General features: G+C 44.3%; 1 protein-coding gene across 7 annotated transcripts in view; it reads right to left on the bottom strand.

Annotated features, from left to right (window-relative positions):
- The window catches only part of LOC143299165 (uncharacterized), a 141,327-nt gene continuing 115,562 nt past the window's right edge, over positions 1-25,765 (bottom strand). For 4 of the 7 annotated variants that reach the window (XM_076612296.1, XM_076612297.1, XM_076612298.1 and 1 more), the window contains 7 exons: positions 9,337-9,504; positions 6,705-6,785; positions 5,923-6,039; positions 4,054-4,176; positions 1,635-1,700; positions 826-1,018; positions 1-242 (listed from right to left, as the gene is read on the bottom strand). In XM_076612296.1, coding sequence (XP_076468411.1) covers positions 134-242; positions 826-1,018; positions 1,635-1,700; positions 4,054-4,176; positions 5,923-6,039; positions 6,705-6,785; positions 9,337-9,504 — 857 coding nt within the window. In that variant the 3' untranslated portion in view covers positions 1-133. Of the gene's footprint in view, positions 243-825; positions 1,019-1,634; positions 1,701-4,053; positions 4,177-5,922; positions 6,040-6,704; positions 6,786-9,336; positions 9,505-17,306; positions 18,965-25,765 lie in introns of those variants that run through there. The other 3 variants (XM_076612302.1, XM_076612301.1, XM_076612300.1) reach the window with 3 other exon arrangements.

Below are 25,765 nucleotides of genomic sequence, written 5' to 3'. Positions count from 1 at the left end.
TTGCTCCTTCCCACGAAGATGGTAGGGGCAGAGCAAGAAATCCCCATAAATCCCACACACACTGGCAAGTAGCTGCCATTCTGCTGCAGTGGTTTGCCTTGCCTCTCACTCAATGTACAGGTGATGGGTAAAGCTAGCAGCCTGTGCAGTCGATCTCCACAATGTTTCTGGGCACCTCTGCAAACTGGTAGACCAACCGCTGCCCATCTACCTTGTTGAGGATGCCCCGGGCATAGTAATATCTGCACACACCACCACACACACACATCACTTTCACGGTCGTCTGACTTGCATAAAAAGGGATGATTAGAAATCAAACAAAAATGAGTTAGGAATATCTTCAACAGAAAACACACACATACCCATGTGATCTCATGTATAAAAAGAAAAAAAAAAATAAACATTTAAAAAATTCTGTTTGACAGTCAGTATTACCAAGACGTAGCTGGAAAATGATTACCAAAATGATTTTTTTTTTTTTTTTTTTTAAGTTTCCACTGTGCAGAACTGTTTTCTTCCCTCCACCTTTCTCTCCACCCTTTTCCATCAAATGAAGGTTGACATGTGTCATTTTTTTTTTAATCACATAATTTTCTTCCTTTATCAATATTGAATAAGCTACATATAGCATGAACAAATTCCTTGACATTTTGGAGAGCTTTGCTGAAAAACAGAAGATGAATCAGCAGTCATTCTTCTTCAGTCCTTCGCTCAAAGTATTACAGAACAGTATACCCCCTCTTTCCAGCGCACTTCAAAAGACAGCAGCAGATTTCAACCTGGAAAGAAAGAAAGAAGAGGTTTTCGAAGACAACAGTGACTCACCTGAGCGCTCTGCCCATGGTCTCGTAGTTCATGTCGGGCTTGTTCTTGTGGACGCCCCACAGGTGAGACACTGCCTTGGAGTCCACCAGCTTGAAGATGCCGCGCTGCCTGTTGGTCCACTTGATAAAGCGTGGACAGGTCTCTGGGTTCTGCAGCAACTCCAGAAGGAATTCCCACAGGTATGTCGTGTTGCCTGCCACACACACACACACACACACATATACCAAGATGATCAGCTATGTCGTAAACTATGAGAAGAATATCCACTTCTTTCTCTGCAATCTACACAAGCATTAAATGTCATGAAAAGCATACCTACTTTCTTTTTTTTTCTTTCCACAAACCAACCAAGAAGTCTCATAATTATGAGAACATCGCCTTTTTCCACACAATGAAAATACAAGACAACTTTTTATACTACAGTATAACAGCAGAAAATCCTTGTGATACAGAAATAAACCAACATGCAGAATCTTCAAGAACTGAAACAAAAACAAAAAACCATCCAGAACAGAAAAAAACACACAATGATCTTCCTGATGCTACAAATGTAAAGCGATGTAATAATCGGATGTCTGTCACAACACAACTCCTTTTCAAAGGCAAGCACCAAAATTGTAATGAACTGAACCACATGAAGAAGTTTATTTCGCATAGCTGAAGACAAGTGTTGCTCTGTTTCTTATCACACATATGATATTGTGTGGACTCCTGCTATGTTAAAATTCAATTGTATATTGTGCACCGGAGCAAGTCTTTTTGGTAACTCCTCCTTTGCTATGTAGCACATCAATGGCACAGATCCTCACCCTCTCGTTTCCTCTTGGGCTGCGTACTGCACACCGGGAAATCTGTCAGCATCTTTGGTTTCCTGCCTGAAAATACCACACAAATCACATTCCATACACTTTCTTCAAGCGTAACGTTCAGGTCTGTCCTGTGAGCACACTACAACAGTACAACTAAGTTGGGGTGGTCATTATTCGGTGTTAGCTGATACAAGCCCCCCCACCCCCACCCCCTCCCAAAAAGAGTAATGCAGTAAAGTGAAACGAAATTAAACAGAAATCGACATCCAGACTAAAATGAATAACAAAGAACAACATAATAAATTACTGCTGTATATAAACTGCTGCTTATACTGCTTTGACATCAGTACAGTAGGTATTCATTTCTTCTTTCCGATATAAACTGCTGCTTATACTGCTTTGACATCAGTACAGTAGGTATTCATTTCTTCTTTCCGATATAAACTGCTGCTTATACTGCTTTGACATCAGTACAGTAGGTATTCATTTCTTCTTTCCGATATAAACTGCTGCTTATACTGCTTTGACATCAGTACAGTAGGTATTCATTTCTTCTTTCCGATATAAACTGCTGCTTATACTGCTTTGACATCAGTACAGTAGGTATTCATTTCTTCTTTCCGATATAAACTGCTGCTTATACTGCTTTGACATCAGTACAATAGGTATTCATTTCTTCTTTCCGATATAAACTGCTGCTTATACTGCTTTGACATCAGTACAGTAGGTATTCATTTCTTCTTTCCGATATAAACTGCTGCTTATACTGCTTTGACATCAGTACAATAGGTATTCATTTCTTCTTTCCGATATAAACTGCTGCTTATACTGCTTTGACATCAGTACAATAGGTATTCATTTCTTCTTTCCGATATAAACTGCTGCTTATACTGCTTTGACATCAGTACAATAGGTATTCATTTCTTCTTTCCGATATAAACTGCTGCTTATACTGCTTTGACATCAGTACAGTAGTATTCATTTCTTCTTTCCGATATAAACTGCTGCTTATACTGCTTTGACATCAGTACAGTAGGTATTCATTTCTTCTTTCCGATATAAACTGCTGCTTATACTGCTTTGACATCAGTACAATAGGTATTCATTTCTTCTTTCCGATATAAACTGCTGCTTATACTGCTTTGACATCAGTACAGTAGGTATTCATTTCTTCTTTCCGATATAAACTGCTGCTTATACTGCTTTGACATCAGTACAATAGGTATTCATTTCTTCTTTCCGATATAAACTGCTGCTTATACTGCTTTGACATCAGTACAGTAGGTATTCATTTCTTCTTTCCGATATAAACTGCTGCTTATACTGCTTTGACATCAGTACAATAGGTATTCATTTCTTCTTTCCGATATAAACTGCTGCTTATACTGCTTTGACATCAGTACAGTAGGTATTCATTTCTTCTTTCCGATATAAACTGCTGCTTATACTGCTTTGACATCAGTACAGTAGGTATTCATTTCTTCTTTCCGATATAAACTGCTGCTTATACTGCTTTGACATCAGTACAGTAGGTATTCATTTCTTCTTTCCGATATAAACTGCTGCTTATACTGCTTTGACATCAGTACAATAGGTATTCATTTCTTCTTTCCGATATAAACTGCTGCTTATACTGCTTTGACATCAGTACAATAGGTATTCATTTCTTCTTTCCGATATAAACTGCTGCTTATACTGCTTTGACATCAGTACAGTAGGTATTCATTTCTTCTTTCCGATATAAACTGCTGCTTATACTGCTTTGACATCAGTACAGTAGGTATTCATTTCTTCTTTCCGATATAAACTGCTGCTTATACTGCTTTGACATCAGTACAGTAGGTATTCATTTCTTCTTTCCGATATAAACTGCTGCTTATACTGCTTTGACATCAGTACAATAGGTATTCATTTCTTCCTTCTGACCTCACCATTGCTCAAGCACAAACGCACATTCTTTTCTTCTCATTTTGTTTCGACATACTAAAGAGCTACTAAAGATGTGCTAAAGAGGCGTTTCAGACTGATTCATCATCTACAGTCATTTCAAAACACACACACACACACATTGTCATACACACACACATGCTCACACATACTGTCATACACACACACACGCTCACACACACTGTCACACACACACACACATGCTCACACACACTGTCACACACACTGTCACACACACACACATGCTCACACATACTGTCATACACACACACACACTCACACACATTGTCATACACACACACATGCTCACACACATTGTCACACACACACACACATGCTCACAAATACTGTCATACACACACTCACACACACTGTCACTCACACACACTGTCATACACACACACACAGAGACACACCCACCCATGCACACACGGGACCCCTGAAAACTGAAGCCCCCCCAGCACCACCTCACCTTTCTTGGCCTTGGGCTTGTCCGGGGAGCAGGGCGGGGAGGCAGCCCGACAGGGTGGAGATGGGGGCCGACGATTGCTGCTGGCTATCACAGGACTGGAGGGGCTGAATACTGTCTCTGCTGCTGCAGGCGGTAAAGACACTCCATTCAGCATATTTGGACACTGACAATCTTTTATAACATCAAGAAGGTATGGACAAGAACCCCCCCCCCAAATAACAATCATGGTAACATCATGATGTCTGCTGAATAGAATTTACGGGAAAAACAAAACCCACTGTAAATTAAAAGTATTTGTATTGTAAGAAAATAGCTAAAGCACTCCCCCCCACCTACCCCCTCCCCCCAAAAAAGTGGACATAATTCAAAGAAGTAAAGCACATCCGTGGCAGTTTTACACTTTCAAAGACGATTACACCCCCTGAATTTTTTTCTTCTTCAAATTTCAGATGAGAAGATCAATTTTTTACCCGACCACAAATTGCTCACAAGAACATCTCACCATTCTCTCTCTCTCTCTCTCTCAAACCTCTGGTCACTGGCAGTAATGTGTCTAAGCTAACAGCCAGTTGCCACCTTATTAACCACTCATCACATCCACCACTGGTGATAATAAGCGTTAACAAGAAGATCGGCCAGCCATTGTATGAAGGTCTGCTTCGCTAAAACTAAAAATAGACATGATGCTATCTAGCAGACTGTTCTCTTGTTTCTTCTCTTTTTTTTTTTTAACTGTTGAAAAGTGCCTTTTACTTTTATCACAACCCACTGAATAACTCAATTCTGAATGGTTATTTTCCTAAATTTTATACTCGAACACTGGAACCACCACCCCTGCACTATGTTTTCTTTAATTTTGTTTCTAGCCAGCACTTTTCATCAATCGACCAATCAGTTAAAATTGTCAATGTTCCTTCTTCTTCTTTTTTTTTTTTAAATCAAATGCTTCCATTGAAAAACAATGCTGGTAAAGAGCATGTTTTTGTAGCATGGATGTGTAGTTATTTACCTATATCCTGTGGAAAGGAACCAAAGATACAGAGACAGAATAATAGGCAGATAAGCCAGAAAGTAAAGAGTGTGTGTGTGTGAGAGAGTGAGAGAGAGAGAGATACAGACAGAGACAGAATAGGCAAATAAGCCAGAGAGAAAGGAAGGTGTGTGTGTGTGTGAGAGAGAGAGAGAGAGAGAGAGAGAGAGATACAGACAGAGACAGAATAGGCAAATAAGCCAGAGAGAAAGGAAGGTGTGTGTGTGTGAGAGAGAGAGAGAGAGATACAGACAGAGACAGAATAGGCAAATAAGCCAGAGAGAAAGGAAGGTGTGTGTGTGTGTGAGAGAGAGAGAGAGAGAGAGAGAGAGACAGAACAGGCAGATAAGCCAGAATTAAAGTAAAGTTAGTGTGAGTGTGTGTGTGTGTGTGTGTGTGTGTGTGTGAGTGTGTGTGAGTGTGTGTGTGTGTGTGTGTGTGTGTGTGTGTGAGAGAGAGAGAGAGAGAGAGAGAGAGAGAGACAAACAGAGACAGACAGAATGGGCAGATAAACCAGAGAGAAAGTAAAGTTAGTGTGAGTGTGTGTGTGTTTGTGTGTGTGTGTGTGTGTGTGTGTGTGTGTGTGAGAGAGAGAGAGAGAGAGAGAGAGAGAGAGACAGACAGACAGACAGACAACCAGAGACAGACAGAATAGGCAGATAAGCCAGAGAGAAAGTAAAGTGTGTGTGTGTGTGTGAGAGAGAGACAGAGAGAGAGAGAGAGAGAGAGAGAGAGAGACAAACAGAGACAGACAGAATAGGCAGATAAGCCAGAGAGAAACTAAAGTGTGTGTGTGTGCGAGAGAGAGAGAGAGAGAGAGAGGAAAGAGAGAAACTCACCAGGCCTCCTGGCTATGTGTGTGGCTGTGCTGAAGTGAGCTGGGAGGGGTTGGTGAGCGGGGGGAGGCTGACAGAAGGGGGGAATGAAAGGAGGCCCTCCGTTACATGATCCCAACGCTGAAAAATACAACCACCAAAAAAAACAGTAACAATTACCATTCATCCCCATCACCAACATTTGAAGACAACAACCCCGATACAAAAAGAGTGACCACTTTCTGCTTCAAAGACAGTTAAGCGAAAAGTCTGTAAACAAAACAATTTAAGAATAAACAAACAAACACATAAGAAGGAGTAGGTACAAAATCAATCAGATCCTTTGCAAATGCAATACGTCCTGATGGCACTATCACCAGTATCAGTCAGTTATCATATTGCACACTCATGCTATCAAACCATTACTCATTTCACCTGCATGATAGCTCTCCAAAGGCACACAGATACCAATCTGAACAAACCTCACCACACCAACATGTGCACATGTGCATGCATTCAAATTCACACAGCAACACGGATACGAACTGAAACAAACACCCACCCACACACACACAAGGAAATCCACGCACAACATGCAAACAGCTTAGAGAGAAAAAAAACAACACATAACCGACGCCCCCCCTCCCCACCCCCACAAAAAACCCCAACAAATAACACCACCACCACCACCACCACCACCACACTCTGCACTTTCAGGAGAGACAGGAAGAAGTATAACAAGGCGGAAGGACCAATCAGTTTGACAGACAGGTTGCAGAGAACAGACGCAGAGAAGAGCAGCTTACTCTGCATGCGCATTTTGAGGTCTTCAGAGGCACTGTCGAGATCGGACACTCCACTGTCTGCAGGACTGGGAGGTAAGGAGGCTGTACATACACACAGTTTGTCAATAACACTTCTTCAATCAGTATCCCAACCATTTAATCATCATTGCTTCACACAGGTACACACACACACACACACAAATTATTGCACGTACATGTATACCTGGTCACACACGCAAACACATAGCACAAATGCATAGAGACAAACCTACACACCGATATCATATCGTAACAAAAGTACAAAACACTCAAACAAATGCACACAATGTGTGTGTGTGTGTGTGAGAGAGAGAGAGAGAGAGAGAGCGTGTCTGTACAAAATCATCCAAAGTTTATTTCTGTATCGATGACAACAGGGAAGGAATGTGACGGGGTTGGGGGGGAGGGGGGGGGGGGGAACTCCAGACCAGGTATTCATGAAATCTCCATTCCAGGCTTCCAAGACACTGTATCTCACTCAGCTCCCTTCAGTTCACAGATCTCTAACCTCATTCAACCATCAGTCCACATCCCTGCTTGCAAAACACACACACCACCACCACCACAGGAAGGGGAAGGGAGAACGAAAAACCATTTGGAAAGAAAAAAAAGAGCAGGAGGGGAGGGAAAATATAGACAAAGGGACTGAGTGCAGGGCAAAGAAGAAAAAAAAGATAGCAAGCCACCAAAACTTTGGATTTCTGTTCTGAATGCACTGTGCACCTGGCTAACCCCAACAGCTGAGGATACAAGCACACAGCACTAAGCGAAAAAAAAAGAAAAAAAAAAGCCACAGGCGTGTTCGAACGGACAACAATCAGTCAACCACACAGGCTTTCGGAAAGGCATTACAACCAAGAAGTAGGAGGAAAAAAAAAAAAAAAAAAAAAGCAGGGAGGGCTATTTCTAGGCCTGGCTCTCTCTCTCTCTCGGTGGCCTGAAACCCTGATCAATACCCAGACATGACTGTGCTCACAATCCACACAGACATGGAGGAAGGGCAGAAAGGATGAATCAACACAACAAGAGCAGCAGCAGCAGCAGGAGGAGGAGAAGGAGGTGGTGGTGGGGAGAGGGAGGAGGGGAGGGTCAACAAGGGATTTCAGGCAACAGGTCTGGTGGGGGCCTGTGTGGACATGCACTCGACATCCAGCCCGGTGCAACAGCCTTTCCATGTCGGCTAACTGGTTTTGATGCCTGGTTCCGTCCCTCTGTGAGCCAACCAGCAGTCAGCTCTTTCTCACTCCCTCCCTCTCTCTCTCTCTCTCTGTGCTTCTTTCAAGACTTCTATCCCTCTTGCAGAACACAGAATACATGTTTATATACACATTCTTCTGAAGATCTGGCCTGTTCAAAGAATTTCTCTGGAAGTTTTAAGGAGGGCTTTCTTTAATCAGTAAATCAAATGTCAGACAGATTTAAACAATTAGGAACTTTCGCCATGCAATATTTTCCCACTCCTCTCCTTGGTTTTTTGTTGTTGTTTTTTTCCTTTTCCCTATTTCAGATTCTTTATTAGTCTTCACAACCAACACCATAATTAAAATGCCCAACATTCCCCCTCCCCCCCCCCCCCCCCCCCCCCCTAGGAAACTAGCAGGCATAGCGCATTTTACGCCGAAACAGAAATTTCCACATTTTAGCATGTGAAACCAGATTTTCTGCTCACAGTTTCCTTCCTCTGTTTGCATGCTTTGTTTTCTGTTCATCAATCATATGATGTGCGTAGCCTGCAAGCATGTCATCAGGCACAACAACGCTCAGTTAAAACAGGCCCCGCACTCTCTAACAGGGAAAATCCGGCTGTGCTCTCTCCCGGGGTCAGCGCAAACCAAGACAATGTCACCATTGTAAAGCAACTCCCCGACACTTGAGCTATCTCGTCACAATCTCTGGTTTTCCCCATCCTTGTACAGTGGGCGTTGAGTGAGAGAGGGAAAGGGAGGGGCTAGAAAAGGATAAATGACACAGGAGATTTTAAGTGACCAGGAAAAAAACTGCCACCCCCTAAATCACTACCTGTACCACTGAACTGTCTAAAAGTACGAGGTGATTTTTTTGTTGTTGTTTTGGTTTTTTTTTTCTACAAATAAGTTTTGCAAATACTATCAGCTCATATAAGTTTCATAATAAACAACAAAATTACTTCAGGCATGACAAAAAAAACAACAACAGCAACAACAAAAACCAACACACATGTTTGCTGATGTTACACTTGTGTCGACACGTTATTCATTCAGCTTTTAAAAAAATCAATAATCATAAATGAAGGACAACATTTGTGAACGCTTCTGAACCACACATTTCACTGAAATGAAATTGACACCAACGACAGGACGGACAGGTGAGGATCAGGGGAGGGTGAGAGGGTGAGAGGGGGCAGTCAGTTGAGGATGGGGATGTGGGGGGAGGGGGTGGGGGGTCTGAAAAAGGAGTGGGGAGATGGGAGGTGAAAGAAGCAACAAAGGGGAACAGAATCAATGGGAAAGGGAAACGGGCTGAGTTGATGTACCATACGCACGACTACTAGTAACACACTACACTGCTTGACCTTTCGACGAGAGAAGAGAAGGCACCACCCTATGCTGAAGTTCACAGGCAGAGACGGGCTTACCTTGGTGACTGGAGCTGTGGTGATCGGAGGAGGGCAGCAGGCTGTGCAGGAACAGGCGAGATTCGTTGGAGGTGGAGGGGCTGTCCATGCTGAGCAGAGCCTCTACCGCTGCCTGCCGCCCATTGTGCTGCTGCTGCTGCTGCTGCTGCTGCTGTTCACAGGCGTCCACTGAAACAGCCACAAACGCCGCTTGATCACAACACCCCTCAGCTGCTAGCACAGTACACGCACAAGTACGTGCATGCACACACGACACTTGAATGTGCACGCACCCACCCTCTTTTGCTTGTTAAGTCTTCAGCTTTGAGGCATGGCATCCACAAAGCAAGTTTAACTGGGCAACATGCTTTTCGGGAGTACTTACAAGCAACAACCAAACAAACTCACTCTCTCTCTCTCTCTCTCTCACATAAATCTTCCTTACGAGCTAACCAGCATATGAAAATACTGGAACAGAAAATCACAACTGAAAAACTGTCCGCTTAAAAAAGAAAAGAAAAAGAAAACTAGAAATAAAGTAGGTACAGGACATAAACTGCAGATTACTGATCATTCACACAAACACACACACACAGTTATCTGTGACACAAATACATAAGTATCTGCATGAACTGAATGACAGTCAAAGGCATTCTACTGGTTAAAAGCCTACATTTCTGTGACGTGTAAAATTCATACTTTGTTTTGTGTGTCCTCATACAAAGCACACACATGTTCATGTCTATGAATACCCTTTCTGTGAACATGACTGTGCCTCTATGTGTGTGTGTGTTGTGTGTGTGTGTGTCTGTCTGTGACACAGCACCACAATGTCAGCGTGTGTGTCATCCTGTGAATAGGTGTGCTGTCACCGTGGTGCGTGTTGTACGTATATATGCCACCTGGGCAAACAGCCAAACTAATGTGTCCCTGGTGGTCACAGGCCCAGCCAAGCAATGAAATCTCTCTCTGCAGAAGGAAGAAAGTACACTGGTTCAACCACTCTCTTTCTCTCTCTCTCTCTGTCTTTATCCTTGCCTGTTGCTGGTAATCTTATCACAGCCCACTGGGCCGAATGTGCACTGTGGTTAAAAATTGGCTGGCTGTTCTCACCTTTTTCAGACCCCTGATTTGATTCAAACCCATTTGTTTCATCAATAACTTATTCATTTATTCTCTCTCTCTCTCTTGAAAAACAAAACGACTATCTTCTTCCACAATGAGGCCCACTGTTCACCCCAGGCATTTTGTGTCCTTTGAAACAATGAAATATAAATGTCAGTGACACAGATAACAAGTGTTCTGATGTCAACTAAAAATGGCCTTCCTTCGCTGGGGCAGGTTGGCTTACTTTACCCCCCCTAAGCACATGACACCCGATACAAAATGTGTCCTTGATTAAAGGAAGCTGAGTGCTAAGGTAAGGGGATCCTTATCCAGAGGGCATGACAAATACATTGCTGTTCCCACATGTGCACACGCATACACAAACAGGAGGAAGGCCGCGCATCCCTTCCTCCAGAGGGAATGATCCTTTTTCTAATAATAACTGATCAGTGTGAGTTCACTCAACTGATCTTGCTGTGCATCTTTCTTTTTTTTTTTCTTCCGAAGGCTGAAGGATGCAATATTTCACATATGTGTGTGTACGGGGCGGGAGCAAAAGCTCAGAATGTAACATAGACAAGACATGCATGTTTGTGTTCGTATCCCTGATACCTCAACGTGTCACAACTTCCCTACCTCCAGTTCAAAACAACTAAAACGGGGTGGGGTGGGGTGGGGGGGGGTAACAACAGAGAAAAAAACAAACAGATCGGGCTGAAAGGAGAGAGAGAGAGAGAAAGAGTGTGTGTGTGTGTGTGTTTTGGGAAGGAAGGGGGTCCCCCCCCCCCCCCCCCCCCCCCCCAGCCTGCAACAGACCAGAGGGAGAATGAGATCACTGACAAGAAGCTCCACTGTTTTGCTTCACAATAAATCGGCAAACGACCTCCAAATGTGCCTGTCAACTCCACTGCTGTGCTGTAAAAATAAAATACAACACACGTAAGTATGCAATGTGCTGCACCTTTATCTCCGGCAGAGGGGGGGGGGGGGGGGGGGGGGTCGAGGGAGAAAGGGAGATGGGGGTGGGGAGAGGAGGAGGGTGGGGGGCTCAACTAACAAGTTGGTGTTTGTGTGTGTATGTGTGTGTGTGTGTGTGTGTGTGTGTGTATGAGTCCAGCTTGCTTGAAAACAGTTTGTTCACTGTGTGAGAGTGTGATCTAGCATGGCTGAACAATTTGGAAATGCAATCCACTCCTGTTCTATTTCCCCTTCCTTCCTTGTCTGCCCTATTTTTTCCTCCCCCCCTGGTGACAAAACTCAAGAGGCCCTTTCCGGGTTGAGGAGCGACCCGTGCTTGGTAACACTGAATTTGGATTCCGGGTTTGGGCCATGGCAGCAAGAGCAAAAATAATAGCAATAGTGAATAAATCCCTGCATAAAAAAACAACAACAACAAAACATAGCAACAGTAAAAAGTAATAATAATGAACAAATAAACAAATCATTGCATAAATTAAAAACAGTGTTTTATTTCGAAAACTATAAATGATAAATAAAAAAAATTATCAAAATAATGAAATAGTATGCCTTTTGATTTCATGTTTAGGTAATGATGGCAGTAGCAACATTTAATGAACCAATGAATAAATGCATTCAAACAAATATAAACTTATTTCAATAATGCTTTTCTGTACTCATCTTTTCTGTACATATCTAATTATAAACCATACTTAATTACTGATGTCTTCCATACCCTTATCAAGTTTCTTCTTTGCAGGTTCACAGTGTTGTTGCCACAATACACAGAATAATTGTTCCATCATATGCATAGCATTATTTTTTTGTTAACAATATTAACCCATGAATGAAAGTTTGTGGACTGGTTGCGTGGCAACAGGTGATGATAACTAAACCAATCAATATTTGAAATTAATGATCAAGTTACTCAGTATTCCAAGCACACTCAAACCAAAGGAATTTCTCAAGCAACATGACATATGATACGGCTCAGCTTATTTACTTTGTATTAGTGTAGATTTGAGTTGGGTGGGTTTTTTTTTCTGTTGGTAAACCCAACCATATTTTATTTCACAACAACATAGCATAGGAAAATGTTTTGTTTTTTTTCTTTCCATTTTTCTTGACGTCTCTATCAATAAACACTGACTGATGAAGCATGTTCATACACGTTTACAGTGATAACACAAATCTTTTACCAAGAATATCAGTGATTGTGTGAAGGTGTGTGTGTGTGTGTGTGCGCGCGCTCGCACGCATGCTTAATAACAGGATGAACATTGAAAATGACACACAACAGTGACAAAAGTAACAGATATGAAAAAAAGAAAAGTAAGAAAAACAGTAGGTGAGGATGCATTCCTTTATGTCTGTGATGTGCCTAACATTAGAATTCAACACTGGAATGTGAATGTGCATGTAATCAGTGACACTATGCTGCACCCCTCTCCACTTACACACACACACACACACACACACAAATGCGCGTCTCATCTCTTAATCAGGCTCTGGCTTCATATTCAATTGAGAGAGAAAAGAAGAAAGAAAGAAAGAAAAAAAAAGCACCCACATGACCCTGTCTCTTGCGAACGAACACGGATCTAGCCAGCAAGAAAAACAACAATTGGGCAAGCAAGCAAGCAAGCATACGGAGACGAACTCGTGAGCGTCTTCGGTCGGTGCATGCAGCAATAGTGCACGCCTGAAAACACCAACAAAGCCCTGCAGCGTCAGGGGGTCAACGGAAACCCTTGCTCAGTTCGCGGACGTAAACGTGTTGCCAACCGGATCTGAGAAACCCGCGAAAGACAATACTGGCTGCAACACAGACAGGGGGCGGGAAGGAGAGGGAGGGGTGACGGAGATGGGGGAGAGAGAGCGGGAGGGGGGTGGGGGTGGGGGTGGGGGGGAGGCAGGTGGGGAGGAAAGAGGCAGTAGGTGGGGGCAGAAGATCGAATCTTCCGACTAGGAACGGTGCATAGTGGCAAACTTAGGTATCCGCTATTTTCTTAATTTTAAGACGCAGAATCGGTTTGAATTATCGAATAACTACGATCAGCGAAATAAAGCTTCGGTTGTATAATAAATCAGACTAAAAAAGTAAGATCCATCCATCTATCTATCTATCTATCTATATATACACAAAAAACATCAGACGCATTTAGTTATCAAACTGTCCGAGGTCATACGTGACTGCTGCGCATGTCCGCATGGCCCACCATCCCCCCAAACGGGAAATGACTTGTCCTGGGAGCCATGTTTCCGCTACTTCTCAACTGAAACAGCTTATGAGTATTAAGCTATATACTGTCTTCCAGTTCCTGTTGTACCATCTGCTAGCTAATTTGAGAGAGAGAGAGAGGCAGGCAGACAGACAGAGCTTAGCCTCTTACTTCCGCACAGCAGACGACAATCGCGTCATAAAAACAACGTCAGCGGATGTGACACAGACAAGTCGTCATGGAAACGCACGCGACGGCTTCTAAAAACCTGCATCGCTTGCAGCAAGCAAGAAGAGATTGACTTCTTCTTCCCCACCACCACACACCCCCCCCCCCCCTCCCCCCCCAAGGTCAGAGCACTCTATGTCCACGATGCACGTTTTTGGGGGCCACCCCCAGGCGATACATCTTTGAGAGATGGGAAACTTCCTTCCCTCCCCTCAATACACCGACCCAATAACCCGCGAATTAAATGCACATTGGGAACACCATTCGAGAGCGCAGATATGCAAGACCAGTTTACGTGCAGAACATGAAAATGTGTTTGTGAGCCGAATTTCCAATAAACTGCTCAACTGTTTTATTGTTTTCAGTTTTCGCGTCCGCTTTTAAGTGTTCACATGCGAATGATTAAAAAAATTAAAAAAAAAAAAAAACTCTCTCTCTCTCTCTCTCTCTCTCATTACTTCACACTGTCCGAAGGCTGGGTATTAATACTACGAGTTTTTTTGTTGTTGTTTTTAACCGCATAACTAACTTAACCAACAGATCTCATTTCTTTTGTGAAATAATTTCCGTCCATCTCGCACTTGGACTATCAATGAAAAGAAAGAAAAGAAAGAAGAAAAAAAAAAGAGAGAGAGAAGAAATTGCGTACATTCACAACTGACTTAAGTAAGGACGTATGACAATGACTTATTTCATTCTTTCTGATAAAGGACTCGTTTTGGGGCTTTATGGAAAGTAAATTTTGAGGGTGATAATTCACTTATTACTGAGCTGTTCTACAACTTGGTCGTCTTTTGATTAAATATTTTCTCAAACCACCTGAAACGAAAACAAAAAAGTAAAAATTTAAAAATTAAAAAATTTTTTAAAAAAAAAAAAAAAAAAAAAACCAACCGATTCTACTGACCCCCTCCCCCACCCCTGAATTAATTGCACGGCGCGTTTTGAGTCCCACATCCCATTGATGCAATTGATCGGTGTGCACAATCAATGATGACGTCAAACACTGCCAGAGGCTGCTCTCTCTGACCTAAGACTTTTCGCACAGTTCCAAGAACAACACGTGCATTCACCAATCGCAACGACTTAGGCATCAGATAAATGGCACATCAGGAAAAACACACACACACACACTCTCTCTCTCTCATCATCATTAGTGTCTGCTATAAAATAATACCAAAAGGAAAAAAAGAACGGTGCATGTGTGTGTGTGTGTGTGTGTGTGTGTGTGTGTAAGTGTGTATGTGTGTCAGTGTTGATGTGGTGTGTGTGTGTGTCAGTGTTGATGCGCGGTGTGTGTGTGTGTGTGTGTGTGTGTGTGTGTGTGTGTGTGTGTGTGTGTGTGTGTGTGTGTTATATCAACACAGTTTGCGTAAATGAATGAATGAATGAATGAATGAATGAAAAAGAATGAGGACAAAGCGGCAGTGGGTGGGTGGGTGAGAGGGGGTCAGAAGTGAGATACAAGCAAACATTTGGCACCCAGTGTGACAATAATCCAGCTGGAAGTGACAGTGTTGGACACACGCCAAGAACACAGTGTGGTAAGTGAGAGAGAGAGAGAGAGAGAGAGAGAGAGAGAGAGAGTGTGTGTGTGTGTGTGTGTGTGTGTGTGTGTGTGTGTGTGTGTGTGTGTGTGTGTGTGTGTGTGTGTGTGTGTGTGCGTGCGTGCGTGCGTTCGTGTGTGACAGAACTGGCAGTGGTGGGCGCACGCCGTCTCCATATGTCACCAACCACACGGTCAGAAAGACTAAACACTCTTTCATTCTCTATTTTGTCAGCTGTGTCTAACGATCACACGAACCCCCCCGCCCCCCCTCTCTCCCACACGCACACGCGCGCGCACGCGTACACACTCAAGCACTTTGACACGACCTAAGAGTGTAGTCGAGCAAACGCTCCAAAAACGAAAGATGATTCCTGGACAAGGATACTTTTGAAGGCAAACGCTGATCTACAACAAAGTGACAAAAACCAAAACCCACATCGTTCTCCCCCCCCCCACCCCCCCAATATATAATACTACACGTTTCTCAGCAACCATCTGAATAAAACCACCAAGCAATAGCAAATACAGACAGATTTACAAACAAAACACTAGGCGTAGAACGCTATCAATGGTCGCCCGATATCCTCCGATTCAGAGAGAGAGAGAGAGACAGACACAGAGAGAGAGAGAGGACTGAGGAAGGTTGACAGAGGGAGACTTCGTTTTAAAATCACACTGCGTCGGTTAACCGAACAAAAAAAAGTACTTGCTGAACAAATAAAGTGCTTCCGGTATTTTCTTCTTTCTTTCTTTTTTTTTTTTATTCCTTAACCCCCTCACATTCTTTATACCAGACAAGCCGCTTGCTTCAAAACAGGTCACATCACCAACCTAGTCGCTCTAGCTGCACTTGTTCAATGAACTATTTTCAGGCTGTCATCTAAAGCCCGTTGGATCCGTCGCAGGCAGGTTATTTTGGGGCTCCTCCTCAACCCCGTTTCGCTTTTGGTCATTTTTATCCCCTTTCCTCTTTATCATTTATGGGTTTTTTTTTCTTTCTTTTTTTCAAACTGATGTGTACTATCTTTTTCCTCCCCACACTCTAACAATAGCGTCAATGTCTGCCATTCTGAGAAAAAGGTACAATGACTGCTGCAATAATTGACCCTAGCTTCAACATGAATCGATGAATGGTTAGAACCACGTACGATGCTGTGACTCTTTCTTTCAGAATCATCTTTTTTGCTCAAACAAAGACCGTGAAACTGAAAGAGATGTAAACTCTGAATCCGCTGTACATGCATGCATGAATGTGTGTGTGTGTGTGTGTGTGTGTGTGTGTGTGTGTGTGTGTGAGTGACAGAGTACATGAGTCAGTCAAGTCTATATAAAATAAAAATAATAAATTACAGATTTTCAAAGCGGTACTTTGTATTTCTTAGTGCCCTTTCCACTGTAAAACCATTATTCACAGCAAGTATTGTTCATTTGTTGTTTAGTAAGCTCTAGACCAAGCACTTTTACTCAATAAATGCATTCATGTTTTCAGTCTGTCACTTTTCTATTTCCTGACCCCACACAGAAAAAAAACAAGGTCTGTAACTTTTTTTTCTTTTTGGAATACCAAGGGCAGAAGACAGAACTTGTAAATCATGACTAAGTCAGTCATCACCAAAAGATGGCAGACTGATCAGTTCTACAGGAGATAAAGGAAAGAAGGAGTGACACCAAAATCTCTTCATTTCAAACACAATACCAAAGTAGGCCAAAATACCATTCCTGGTACCAGAATTAAGAATTCGACCCATAAAATGCAATCATCATCATTAGCACTACCATCAGTTAATATTCCTTCTTCAGTAACATTTTGAAATAAGTATAATTTGATTCTTCACCCATGCAACATCAATCAAATTTACTAAATGAAAGACCATACAACAGAAACATGTATATACATAGATATATACACATTTATCAGATACACTTACAGTAGCGTTTTAAGAGGTGCTTCTTGTAGGTGCCGGAGCCAGAGCTATCCGACCTGATCACCAAGGGGTCTGTGTGCTCCTCGTCGTGGCTGCCACAATACTCATCAGCAGAGTCCAGCTTCCTGCGGGGGGACAGGAAGACATCATGACTGTGACCACTGGCGCCGCACTCCTCCACACAGTCCCCCCTCCGCCGGCCCCACAGGTGGTGGTGCGGGAGGTGGTGGTGGCTGGGGCAGTTGCTCTCAGAGTCCACCGAGCCCATCTTCCTGACGTACAGCCTGTCCTGGCCGGGGTAACAGTCCTCCCGGGGCTCGGCCTTCACCACCCCCCGCGACCACACACTGTCCTGACCCGGGCTGTAGTCCTCGGAGTCTGCCCTCCTTCTGGGGGACAGGAAGGGGTCCTCGCAGGATTCCAGGCGGGGCCGTTTCTTCAGGGACAGGTCCAGCACCGAGTCAGGGCCCTCTGTGGAGGGGGACAGGAGGTACGGAGGCAGGTGCTCCATCTTGGGACACACCGGGCAGTCAGCCAGGGTCATAAAACTCAACGAAGGCGACGACGACGACATCAGACCAGCTCTAAGTCAAGGTGCCTGGTCCCAAGGTAGGAAAAAAGATCCCGCTTGGGATTTTCTTTTTTTCTTTCTCTTTCTTGTCAAGTCAGGAAAATTACAGAAGACAAATCTGCTTCGCAAAATGAAGCAGTACAGAATGCAAGAGGTAAATTTTTTTTTTTTTTCTTTTTTTTTAACCCAGGTTAACCACTCAATCCAAAAATAAAGCTACAGTTCCAAATAACTGTCATCCAGGTAGTTCTCGTGACCAGCACTGACAATTACAACAGGTACTACTGCTGTTCTTTGTCCAACTAACCGTGGCGACAACCAGCGGTGTCAAGTTGATCTAGCGGGCTGGGTGGGGGGTAGTAGCATGAAAGCAACAGGTAGCTTTGCCAGCAGAACTACAACTCCTACAAGTGTCGATAGGTGGTCGAAGATGGAACGAAATCTTCAACAATTTTTTTTTTTTTTTTTTTTTACTTCGAGAACTGTCAATGAGACTTAATGTTTACGGAGCCATGCCTCAAACACTCGATCCTCAAACCACAAAAGAAAACAAAACAAAAATAAGAAGGGGTCGACATCAAGAGAACAAGTCTTGTCCACACGAAGTCTGAGAGCGGAACAATAATCCCTGCCTTTTGAACACACGTTACCGACATATATATATATACACACGCTCGCACACACCCTACTACCACCACACAAACCAGGTGGGTGGACTTTGCCAGCTCAGGGCTCTGTGACGATTCCAAGGTCTTTCAGCACACGGTATAGTAAGCACTCGGTGCCAGCAGAAAGGTGTCTCAGCGTAAAGGTGATCTGGCGTGTGTGTGTGTGTGAGAGAGAGAGAGAGAGAGACCGAGAGAGAGCGTGTGCGTGAGAGACAGAGAGAGTGTGTGGACTGGCAGGCTCCTCAGACGTGGGAGAAATATAAACCCCGCAGCCCCGAGCCAGACAGACAAGCGGCATCGATTGCGGAACACGCACTCACTCACTCACGCACGCATGACGACGACTGGTGGAAGTGACGAGGCGGGGAGGAAGAAGAGAGAGACAGCGAAGAGGGGTGGAGCAGGAGGAGGAGGAGGAGGAGGAAGAGGAGGAAGTGACGGTGGGGAAGAAGAGAGAGAGAGAGAGATACAAGAGCAAACGCTTTGCATTCAGAGCTAAAAACAGCAGCTCTCCAACAACAGGCTGAAAACAGCCAGCCAGCCCTGATCGGTGCACTGTTTTGTTACATTCACTGTCTCACACACACACACACACACACACACACACACAAGTGGGGGGAGCTTGTCAGTGGACTCGGGGTGTGTGTGTGTGTGTGTGTGTGTGTGTGTGTGTGTAAGCGCGTGCGTGCGTGCATGTGCCGTCTCGTGTCGCCCAAGTGAAAGTCGCAGCAGCAGCACAGACAGGCCACAAGGTTTTAAACGGTTGGCGTTGCTCCTACAATGAGGTGTACAGTGCTGTTGGTGGTGGTGGTGGTGGCGGTGGTGGTGGGTGCTGGTGAAAGGACAAGGACGGAAGGAAGGCAGAACAGTAGAAAAATAGGTCAGAGAGAGACGAATAGGGGAGGTAGGCTTGGGGGGCGGGGGACGGGGGGCGGCTCATGAGGACAGGCGGGGTTTACCAGCGAAAATGACGCGTGGGCGGTTGAAATGACCCTTCAGCTTTTTTTTTTTTTTGCTTTTTAATTTTTCTTTTCTTTTCTTTTTTTTATTTCCTCTAAATAATAGTAATGGGGTAGGATGAGAGGGTGATGGGTGGTAGGAAGGTTAACATCAGCGAACGCGCACATATACATTCTATGTGTGTGCGTGTGTGTGTCTGTGTGTGTGTGTGCCTGTCTGTGATGGAGAGAGGGGAGTGGATAAGGGTGAGGGGAAGGGGATGGGAGGGGGGGGGGAGAGAGAGAGAGAGAGAGAGAGAGAGACCAAGACGACTGCGAGATACTAGCACACATTAATCGAGATACGAATCGGAAGAACGACGTTGGGAGGGAGGGAGGAAGGCGGTTGTAGAGGGAAAGCGGTATGTGGGAATGGTGAGGGGGGAGGGGTGTGTGTGTGGGGGGGGGGAGGGGGAGGGGAGGGGATGAAGGAGGTTCGGGGGCAAGCGAGGGCAGCCGACTTCGCTGCGAGTTCATGTTTGTTGAGGACGAAGACGGCTCGCTGTGCAAGTCAGTGTCGTTGTTACACAAGCGGAAGTAAAATCGAATGCCTGTGTGTGTGTGTGTGTGTGTGTGTGTGTGTGTGTGTGTGTGTGTGTCGGAAGGGGAGGGGGGGGATGGGGGGGGGGGGTTGAGCGAGAGGGAGACGGGAGTCGATGCTGGGATTTATTGAAAAGTGGGTTGGAATGGGGGGGGGGGGATTTAAAATGCCTTGTTGACAGCTGTCACACACACACACACACACACACACACACACATAGAGTCACCATCAATGCATTATGAATCTTTTCTCCCACCTATAGCATCCTTTTCTTCGATTCTCTCATATCAGTAAGAGAGAGAGAGAGAGAGAGAGAGAGAGAGAGAGAGAGAGAGAGACATACAGCAACCGAGACAGATATACGGACAGACAGACAAAACGGACAGATAGATATATGGAAGCCAGTGCTACACTGCAAACAGATGTGACCATGATCATGATAATGCTGCTTCTTTTTTTATTCAATAGTTTATTTATTTGTTTGTGTGTTGTCATCATCCTTTTCTCTCTCTCTCTCTCTTTCTCTGTCGTATCTGGTGTGTCGGCTTGATGGCATTATACCCATCCTCTAAAGAGATTCCAAGACAAAGACAGATCAAAAGCCCAGCGTAAATTAGGCCTGTCAAAAAGCTGGGGTCAACACTTTCCTGCCCCCCCCCCCTCCCCCACCCTCTCTCTCTCTCTCCCTCTTCCCTTCCCTTCAGGTGAATGTCCTAAGATGCAAAATCCATACGTTCAGCACAAAAAGCGAGCTGACAGAAATGAAACATAAATAAATAAATAAATAAATAAAAACCTTCACGATACAATTACTGATTTAGCAGCAACACACATCAAAGTACGCACCACAAAGGGAATGCATTATATTGCAACAATAACTTCCGAAGTAAAAAAACAAACAAACAAAACAACAACAACAACAACAAAAACCCAACAACAACAACAAACCACTCACACAAAAACAAAGGCTAGGTATGCAAACGTACACAAACACCCACACAAATATTAATGATATAATGTTTAAAAACATACAGCGCTTATCTTCGGCCAGAGACACAACTCCAAATGCAACACTCACACACACACACAAAAATCCGACAATACGTGCCCCCCCCCCCCCCCCCCCCCCCCCCCCCGGCGAATATCACTTTACTACCACACACATACACGCACAAATTGTTCTTTAATGCACGTTGCAACGAAAAACAATACTGCAAAAGTGAAACGCGCCGTGCCTCACACTATACAACAAAACGCACAGGCATACATACACACAAAATACACCCAAAAAAAACCCACACAACGAAGCGACGCAAACAAAGAACAACCTGGAGGGGGTGACTGGGACGAACACGGTTAATCCCCACCCCCCTCCTTCACCCTCTGGCAGCTGTCGCCCCGTGACGTCATACCAATCGATTGACGTCAGACGGCACGCGGAGACAGGAGGGCAAGACAATCGCATGTTGGGTCCGATGTATCAAAATTAAAGTTTCTGTTGGCTTTCCAAAATCTAGTATGGCCGTAACCCCGCTACTGTGTGTAAGTAGTAGGAGTATGGAACTGATCAATGGCGTAGTTTGGTCAACGAAGGCGTTTTTAGTCACGTGTAACTGTCCAAAAGTTAGAACCAAGCAATGCAACTGACACCAGCTGATCCTCACAAATCAGGGGGTATATTTCCATATATTCCTTCCCGCCCACTCCTCTGTGGGACTGGCAAAGTGAACGCCCATGCCATGTTCATATTAATCATCATTGGGGGGGCGGGGGTGGGGGGGGGGGGGCACTGTGTATTATGGATCTTGCCTAAAATCAACACCCGACAGTTCTGGAACACACGTCTCAACCATTGGTTTTTAAAACGTAGTTCCACTGTCTTTAAAGCATAGTTCCGTGTTTGTTGTTGTTTTTTGTTTGTTTTTGTTTTTCCTCCTCTCAAACAGAGAGAGAGAAATGGAAAGGCGATTGAATAAAGTGGAAAGGAAGGTGGGGGTAAGAGAAAAAGGTGGAGTGGAGTGGGGGGTGGGGGGGGGGGCGGAGGAAGAAGAATGGAAAGAAAGGAAGAGAAAGGGAAGACCAGTTAGTGGTTAGAGAGGGAAGTAAAATAACCCTCAAAACAGCACCCAACCCACTGAAAATGAATAGCAACGTCTCTTACGTACTGGTAATATCGCTTCAACAATGCAAGAGAACTGCCGGTTTTGTTGTTGTTGTTGTTGTTGTTTTTTAGGTGTTTTTTTTATATAATAAATAAAGGCCCACGAATTAGCGAAATCAAAGCAGGAAATTAACAATGAAGAGAGAGAGAGAGAGAGAATTGGTATTTCCGATGAGATTGCCGACCAACTTTCTTTTTCTTCTTCCTCTCTCTCTCTCTCTCTTTCCAGTAAGGTAAAGCGCTGTGCAGAGTCCCTCGTTTCAGCCTGTTGAATCATGTGCACAGAGTACTCTGTCACCCTCGTACAAATCACGGGAGATAACAGCATGCAAACATGTTCACACACACACGCACGCATTTGCCCTTACACACACACACACACACACACACACACACACACACCGTGAAGCAGACGCACTCACTGTTACTGACTCTTTGCCCTCTTTTTTTTTCTGTCACAGTGCAAGACGGAAAGAACATAACATCCATATTTCTATTCAAGAGCTTCAGCGCGCACACACACGCACACACATACACAACGGCTGTCCCCGACCTCTCCCCACCCCACCCCGCCCTAAAAGCCCCCCCCCACCCCCCCCCCCAAAGGCTGACCCACATGGTAGCGGAAGTCATCAGACACAAAGGCGGAAAACATCCCCCAGCACCAGGAAGTGCTGACGTCACACCACGCCGATCAATAAAAAAAAAAGAGAGAAAAAAGAAAAGAAAAACCTCTGCCCCACAGGACGAGACCAACTGCAACAAGGTCCTTAATGGGCCTCCCTGTCCTTACACATGCACACACACGTGTCCTTTAGACAAAGTCATTCAAGACTCCACAAGAGTGGAGTGATGGCCTAGAGGTAAACCGTCCGCCTAGGAAGCGAGAAAATCTGAGCGCGCTGGTTCGAATCACGGCTATTTTCTCCCTCTCCACTAGACCTTGAGTGGTGGTCTGGACGCTAGTCATTCGGATGAGACGATAAACCGAGGTCCCGTGTGCAGCATGCACTTAGCGCACGTAAAAGCACCAACGGCAACAAAAGGGTTGTTCCTGACAAAATTCTGTAGAAAAATCCACTTCGATAGGAAAAACAAATAAAAAAAATACTGCACGCAGGAAAAAATTACAAAAAAAAAGAAAGAAAAAAAAAGGTGGTGCTGTCGTGTAGCGACGCGCTCTCCCTGGGGAGAGCAGCCCGAATTTCACACAGAGAAATCTGTTGTGATAAAAAGAAATAAAAATACAAGAAACACAAAAAATACAAATTATCGATTTTTAATTAACCGAAAACTAAAAAAAGAACCCCACCCCCCAAAAAAACAACAACAACAACAAAATCTACCGACTGGCTAAACTTTCATCCCTGTGTTCTCGTCAATCTGACATAATCCTAAGTTTCAGAAGACAAATCAAACACGATCGACTGCCAACACTTTCTTCTTGGGACCTGTAAATCTGGATACATTCTACACCAGCGAAGATCTAAAACTTGGGAAACAAACGCATGTCTAACACCCTGTTCAATCAAACTTATGTAATTTCAATTAACGCCTACATGATCCTTATAAGAAGCTAAATTACAGCAATAAAATAAAATAAAATAAAATAAAAACACCCATTAACATGCACAATCTGACTAATTCTGATCCATCCAACCCCCTAAAAGTCAACACTAGTGGACTGGCAAAAACCAAAGCTTTGTCTCAGATGGCGAAAAAGACGAAAACTGCCTCTCTGTTGACGAAAAAGACGAAAGCTGTTCGCATTTCAAACAAAATATTAGTCGATCCGGTAAACCCAATTTTTTGTTATTGTTGTTTTTGTTTTTGTTTGTTTGTTTTCGATTTAAACCGAGTATCTCGCCAAGAGTCACACACACACACACACACACACACACACACACATAAGGATTTATCACCGAGTGAGGACTCTAAGACCAAGAACAAACATCAACATCTGTTTGCCTTTTTTTTTTTTTTTTTTTTTGCCAGTCTGTCTGTCTAGTCTGCCTGGATGTGTGTCCACTATAAAAAAACCATTCATCCTGTCTGGTATCGATCAAGTCTCATTGACAGACATCTGAAAAACCCTGTCGTGTCGATTTCGGTCTGCTATCGAACTCGCGCTGAGTAGTAACTAACTGAAGTAGCTCGGCACTAAGAGAGCACTCGCGGCTTTCTCACGTGTCACAGGCCATTAGGGTTATGAAATGGACACAGAAATATGACAGACTGATGGGGGGTTTGGCGAGGGTTGGAGGGGAGGGGGACGGGTGGTGGGGGTGGTGGTGGAGAGAATGACAGTTGGGGGGGGGTGGGTGGGGGGGGGGAATGCAGAGAAATGAGAACGCCTCGGTTTTCCAGTGTGCGTGTGGTTACGGTTCTTCATAATATGGTAAAATCTCACGGAAAACATTTCTGAGGGGCTTGGTGTTGAATCTTTGGATAATGAGTGTGTATGCCCACACACGCACGCACGCACACGCACGAGGGTTTATTATTATTATTATTATTTATATATATATATATATATATATATATATATATATATTCAATCAGATATCTATGAGTATTTCTTAACTCACACACACACACAGACGTGACTTTTTAAGTATATATATCTTTGCTTATTTTACCCGCCATGCAGGCAGCCATACTCTGTTTTCTCACGGACGTGCTTGCCAGGTAAGTTCTTTTGAACACAACCCACCGAACGCCTCACATGGATCACTGGATCTTCAACGTGCGAATTTGATCTTCTGAATGCGTACACACACAAAGGGAGTCCGGCAGTGGCAGGTCTGCACACACGCTGACCTGAAGATCGGAAAAATCTCCACCTTAAACCCACAAGATGCGCCACGGATCGATCTCAAGAAACCCGGTCGAGATATCAAACACTCTAACCATTCGACCATTGCACCGTGTGTGTGTGTGTGTGTGTGTGTGTGTGTGTGCGTGTGTGTGCGCGCGCGCGCGCGTGCGTGCGTGTGCGTGCATGCGCGTGTGTGTATGTGTCCGCCCCCACTTGAGTGCAGCTACAATTTCGCTTTCCTAAATATTTATCTGACCAAATGGTTCGAAAAAGAGCCGAGGCACAAAAGGTCTAAGGGACATAACTCTCGATTTGGGAATTGCTGGAGTGTCTTCATCGAGTTACCTCCCTTGAGCATCTGTTTCTCCTCCACCCTCGAAAATATCTTTCTCTTTCTCTTTCTCTTATCTCGCGCTCACTGAGCTGGCAACACACGGACAAACGGAAATGCCACGTGCCTGGTTCTCACGGTACACACATAAACAGTGGCAGTGACAGCAAGTGCTCAACAACTTGCTCACCAGCGAGAATGGAATGAACATGGTCAAACACTGACTAGGGGTCTGTCCTGGACTTCAGCCTACTTAATCAGTTAATGAGGTCAGAATCAGTTAATGAGGTCAGAGTTCAGCCACTGACGATGTGGCATCAAGGGCGGTGGGGTGGGCTCACATTCTGAAGCTTCTTCAACAAGCATCTCAACAA

Source organism: Babylonia areolata, chromosome 24 (assembly GCF_041734735.1).
Source record: "Babylonia areolata isolate BAREFJ2019XMU chromosome 24, ASM4173473v1, whole genome shotgun sequence".
NCBI lineage: Eukaryota > Metazoa > Mollusca > Gastropoda > Neogastropoda > Buccinidae > Babylonia > Babylonia areolata.
This window is presented reverse-complemented; position numbering and strand designations above follow the sequence as displayed.